Source organism: Otolemur garnettii, unplaced genomic scaffold, assembly GCF_000181295.1.
Source record: "Otolemur garnettii isolate 467f Iridium unplaced genomic scaffold, OtoGar3 scaffold00078, whole genome shotgun sequence".
NCBI classification, from domain to species: domain Eukaryota; kingdom Metazoa; phylum Chordata; class Mammalia; order Primates; family Galagidae; genus Otolemur; species Otolemur garnettii.
In genome coordinates this window covers 1,537,400-1,543,555 of record NW_003852473.1, presented here as the reverse complement: position 1 = coordinate 1,543,555, position 6,156 = coordinate 1,537,400, and the positions used below count along the sequence as shown (strand labels likewise).

Below are 6,156 nucleotides of genomic sequence, written 5' to 3'. Positions count from 1 at the left end.
ACTCCTGGGCTCAAGCGAGTCTCCTGCCTCCACCTCCCAAGTAGCTGGGACTACAGGCACCCACCACAATGCCCGGCTATTTTTTTGGTTGCAGCCATCATGTTGTTTGGTGGCTCCGGGCTAGATTCGAACCTGCCACCTTAGGTGTATGTGGCTGGTGCCTTAGCCACATGAGCCACAGGCGCCGAGCCATGACTATATTATTTATAAGACTCCTTAAAGGTAATCCTTTGTCAAAATCATGTTACAGAGTTCAACCAGTTTGTTGTTGCTGAGACAGAGTCTCACTCTGCCCAAGCTGTGGCCTCAGCCTCGCTCACAACCTCCAACCCCTGGGCTCAAGTGATCCTCCTGCCTCAGCCTTCCAAGTAGCTGGGACAACAAACATGTGTCACTATGCCCAGCTAATTTTTCCATTTTTAGTAGAAATGAGGTCTTGCTTTTGCTCAGACTGGTATCAAATGCCTGAGTTCAAGTGATCCTCCTCCCTCAGGCTCCCAGAGTGCTAAGATTACAGCCATGACCCACCGTGCTTGGTCCAGAATTTAACACTTTAAGGCTTCATACATTTTCTCTGAAGCTGCTATTTACTTACACTGACAGCATTAATGTCTGAGACGTGTCCTGTGAAAGACTGTCTGCACATTCCATCTCGAATATCCCACAATTTGGAAGAGGCATCGCAAGCACCAGACACAAAAGTCCTCATGTCAGGACTCAGAGAAAGACTCATCACATCTCCAGAATGCCCATTGAACGTGGTGGTCTGCTGGGCAGTTTCGATGTCCCATAAAGCACTACAATTAAAAATAAATAAAAATACTTCACGACTATTTATCTCCTTATCCATCAGTTCCTGTTACCACCCTCAAATCCAAAATCAGTGTTCCTCTGGAATGAACTTACCAAGTTGTATCTCCTGAACTTGTAACAATTTGGCTGTCATCTAAAAAACGACAGCAGGACAAGTAGCCTGCAGCATAGAGAGAAGCAAATTTTTAGGTTCCCATGGATGAAATAACTCAGTTACCATAGAGAACAGATATCTATAGCTTCAAACTGTAACACCTGGGCAACAAGTGTTGTCAGGACAATCTATAGGCTTCCTTCCAGTTACTGCGAGCTCTGTGCCATCTACAAGTAAACTTTACCAGCAAACCTTTCTTAGGCCATTGCCACTGGCATTGTTCTGGGCACTCTGAAAGCTAGAAAGCTGAGTAAGACCCAGCCACCTGAGAAAACTATCTACTGAGGACAGATACGGCCAACTGTGTTAGGCACCTTTGAGAAATAATTTTAAAATACTGTGAGAAATCAGAAGACTATCGATGAAGGCTCTATGAAAGATGTGGTGTTTCATGGCTAGCACTCACCAGTGTTTCAAAATATGGGAACGGCAGGGAAACACCATTCTAGAGATTCTGTAAAAGCCTGGTCAAATAATACAGCCAAAAGTTCCACGGGACAGAAAACAGATGAGTGGCAGGAGATCCTAACTCCCCCTGCTAACAGGGTGCCGCCGCTACCCCAGGACGGGGCACACACTGGCAGGTAAAGGACACACCGTCCCAGCAGCAACACCAGGAAGGCACCTCAGTGCATATTCTCAATTATATAACCGAGTACAGATGCCGTAAGCCCGTAACTGTTATAAGGGGGCAGAAAATAGAAAACACTGTATTTGCTTTCTTTTTGCATCTTCCGTTAGTTTGAATTTGCTGCAGTCAATGTTTATCATTTTTACAAAAACAATACAGCTCCCAGCAACTGGGGAGGCTGAGGCAAGAGGAGCCCCTGAACTCTGTCTGAAAAAAATAACACCAAAAAAACCCCATCTATTTTTGAAAGAAAAATAAAAGTATGGTCCTTGCACATATGATTATAAAAAGCTAACGCGTCCCTGATTCATGGTAATTTCTCCTCTCACCTGACCCTTTACAGCTGAGCACAGCCTGCACTTGTCCCTCCCCAGCGGTGGACAGCAGGAGCTGGGTCTGACTCCCTCACTAACTAGTAAGGCGGGAGGCTCACCTGTGTGCCCCGGCAGCTCCCGGCTCACGCGCACGTTTCCCTCTCTGGTCTTTAAGTTATAGATGGAGCAGATGTTGTCCAGGCCTCCACAGGCAACATAATTACCAGAGGGGGCGTAGGCACAAGTCATGACCCAGGAGGACCGCAGAGGAATCGCGTGCATCTGAGGACAAACGCCACACACACAACTGTCACTAAACAGAGATCTCAAAAACGGACACTGATTCTGTAGCCCTACTTACAGTAAATATTACGAAAAATCGTAACAGCTAAGAAAAATAAGCCAAATGAAATAAAGAATGTGATGGCCTGAAAAGGTTAACCGGGAAAAATAAAATGCGAATGCATATAAAAATCCCTCTCATTTTTTCTGAATAGTCTAATCATTCCGGGTGAGAAAGTCCTCTACTTAAGAATAATTGTTTTAATAGAAACAAGGATGCAAAGATATCTCAATGACCATACAGATATTTGAAACATTAAGTATACAGTGTTAAAGATTTTAATAAAATTCTTCGTTTTTGTGGTACTGATCAAATGAGGAGTTTCCTCCAACCTAAGACTGAATGAACAATTAAAAGGGAGGTAATTAGCAAGTATCGAGCTGATGACAATGGTTCTCCCACGGGTGACATCACCGCCTTCCACTATCAGGCACATTTTCTGGGGTCTCATTTAAACTGTGGTGATAGTTTCACATTAATCTACCACTGTCTGGTGCCTTGTTATCCCCATACCAAGGTCAGGCAGAAAAATGTAAGGTGTATGGGAATACTAAGGAATTAAAGCATGAATAAAAGTCCTTTAAATGAGGGATTCCTTCCGGTGTATATATGAAGAGAATCCAGTCTTTCACCACCAAGAGATCTAAAAAGTTGTAATTTGCCCCCAATCTCCTGTATCTTTTAAGCAGTCCAGAAACACAAATCAATGCCTGGAGTGGGCAGCAGAACAGCTTCACACTAGCCATCCACCTCACCCACAACTAGAATACAAATCTCAGAGTCACTGTCAATATTAAGAAATAGGATTTTTAAGAAAATCATTTCTATGTAAAAATGGAACTCTTTCCTATTATTCAAATATGAGCGTCAAAACACACTGACCGATTATTTCTGTACTTCCCTCTATTAATAAAAAAGGGTTAAATATTAAACTCTAAGACAAAGGAAAAGATGTAGATTTTAAAATAAAAAGAATAAATGTATCTCAGAAGCAATTAAAGACTGAAGCAACAGAATACAAGGAATAAGACAGTGGACAGCAAATAAAATACAACATTATTTATAAGAACGAGTAAGAATGTCTACCTTATTTGTTGTATAGCTATCCCAAATAATTAATTTTCCATCTTGGGAAGCACTGACTAGTAGCCTAGGGGAACAAACACAAAAATAATTTGATACTTAGAGGGAAAAAGTAGTTTAGTTGTGCACTGTATTAATGTAGAATAGTTCAGAAAAGAAAAATACAATTTTTCTAAAAGCTTCACACCAAAAAATATTCTTCTAATTTTTAAAAAATTTATCCTGCATGCCAAAAATTTTCAACATGAACCATAAAATTTAGCAACCGACTAAAAATGTCTCCGGTTATGATTCAACTTTTTAACAGGGACAACATTTTCGTTATGATTCAAGAGCTTGGTAGGTGTCACCTGATTTAGTATTTACTGACTTAAATTTAATGACAATAAAGTACCTCTAAGCCTAACAATATATTCTCTGTGTCAGAGGTACAATGCAGAATTTACTAAATCTCTCCTATTCTTGAGGCCTCTACCATCTGGGGGACATAAGACATTTTACTCATATTTGTAACAAATCAAGTAAGTGAAAGTGTTAGGAGAATGGTATAAAATAAGGGGAGGACAAATAACTGCTGAGTTAATCAAGAGAATGTGTCTTAAACCATGGAATTTTTACTAGATTTAGAATATAAATGTCTGAACACAACAACAAGAAAATGCCATGAAGGCTATGTTAACCAGTTTGATGAAAACATTTCAAATTGTATATAAAAGCAGCGCATCATATCCCATGATTGTATTAATGTACACGGCTATGATTTAATAAAAAAAAAAAAACATGGAATTTTGAGAGCTAAAAATAGGGGAAAGTACATTTTAGGAGGAAGCTAAATCTGATTGACAAGAGGAGGTAGAAAAACACAACGGGTATTTCGGGAACACCCATGAGTCTTTCAGTCACATGGAATTTGTGAGAAAAAAAGTAGATTGAGAAAAGCAGACTGGGCTTGAACCTCAACTTTTGACTAAGTAGTTATCAGCCAGTGAACTTCTTAGTTTTGTTAGGAATTTGTATTCTTCACCACAGTATAAAATTCAAAAGATACAAAAGGATATATACAGTGAAAAAATCATCTTTCCAGGCCCACCCCCAGCCACCTAGTTCCCTTCCCTATAGGTAAATAACATTACCTGGTTCTTATGTATCAGGATGTTTTTACAAAAGACTGAGAGCGAAGTATGGGATGGAACCTACAGAAAATTCTTTAAAAGTCAATTGACATGGCAGTGCCTATAGCTCAGTGGGTAGAGCGCCAGCCACATACACCGAGACTGGCAGGTTCAAATCCAGCCCAGGCCAGCTAAACAACAATGACAACTGCAACAGAAATAAAGCCAGGCATCGTGGTGGGTGCCTGTAGTCCCAGCTACTTGGGAGGCTAAGGCAAGCAAATCGCTTAAGCCCAAGAGTTTGAGGTGGCTATGAGCTATGACATCACAGCCCATAGCTGTGTCTCTACCCAGGGCAACAGCTTGAGACACTGTCTCAAAAAATCAAGTGGCATCATTATCACATGAACAGAGAATAAAATTAAATAACAAGCTGGGGTAACCAGAATGAGGAGAAGATAGTGTGAGATGGGGGCCTGCATGATGGTCTTGTTTCATAATGAAGATTAACAGTCTTGAGTAAAGTCTTAAGGAAAGCAAGAACTACTAATGCTGTTTTAAATTACTGTATTGTGAGTTAAAAGCTTGATATATCAATAGGTAAGTTATTTTTATCTTCAACTTCTTTAAGAAAAGAATAAAATATTTGCCCTATTTATATCAGTTGTCAATTATAGAATTATAGGGCTTATGTATCCCCCTCCAGAGAGGCACATGTTCAATATACCATACTCAAGTATTCCACTGACATCTGATAGCAACAAACGATCCTTCCTCTAGTCTATGATTTTATTTTATTTTTAATTTTTATTTTTTATGATAGAATCTCACTCTGCTTTCCTGGGTAGACTGCTATGGTGTCATAGCTCACAGCAACCTCAAATTCTTGGGCTTAAGTCAGTGGTTCTCAACCTTCCTAATGCCGCAGCCCTTTAATACAGTTCCTGTGGGTCGTGACCCACAGGTTGAGAACTGCTGGTTTAAGTGATCTTCCTGCCTCAGCCTCCTAGTAGCTGGGACTACAGGCACCCCAGGCAATGCCTGGCTACGCTTGCTCTTGCTTTGGTCTCGAACCTGTGAGTTCAAGCAATCCACCTGCCTTGGTTGGCCTCCCTGAGTGCCAGGATTATAAGTGTGAGCCATTTCACCCAGCTTTATTTTACCTTTTTTTTTGCAGTTTTTGGCCAGGGCCAGGTTTGAACCCGCCACCTCCGGTATATGGGGCTGGTGCCCTACTCCTTTGAGCCACAGGTGCCACCCCTTATTTTACCATTTTAATGTCTCACGGAAGAAGAGAATGCACTTCTATTAAAAATTAATTTCTTAATCAAGTTAAATAAACTAATCACTGAGGCAGCAGGCAGACCTGCTACTGCCAGACACTCTAGAAAAAGCCTAGGCTGCATTGTAACCAATGACACAGTGACTCTTGACCAAACCCTCTAACTGCAGGTGGCAGCCACGTGTGCAGGGGAACACACACACACACACACACACACACGTGTAGACGTGCCCTTTAAAACTCAAGCACGTGCATTTCCATGCTGGAGCTGGGAGAACAAAAGATGGATCAATGGGAACATCCTTATTTCACATAGTTCCATTGTTTGTAAATTTTTTTTTTTTTTTTGAGACGGAGCCTCAAGCTATCCCCCTGGGTAGAGTGCCATGGCATCACGCTCACAGCAACCTCCAACTCCTGGGCT

The 6,156-nt window shown here is 41.2% G+C and overlaps 1 protein-coding gene across 1 annotated transcript in view; it reads right to left on the bottom strand.

The window, feature by feature from the left end:
• Positions 1–3,408, bottom strand: part of GNB4 (G protein subunit beta 4) — a 9,829-nt gene extending 6,421 nt beyond the window's left edge. Inside the window, exons 1-4 of the mRNA XM_012807916.2 lie at positions 3,342–3,408; positions 2,032–2,194; positions 907–973; positions 596–797 (exon numbers count right to left, since the gene is read on the bottom strand). Of these exons, the coding sequence (XP_012663370.1) occupies positions 596–797; positions 907–973; positions 2,032–2,194 (432 nt within the window). The 5' untranslated portion in view covers positions 3,342–3,408. The remainder of the gene's footprint in view (positions 1–595; positions 798–906; positions 974–2,031; positions 2,195–3,341) is intronic.
• Between the last annotated feature and the right edge of the window lie 2,748 nt (positions 3,409–6,156).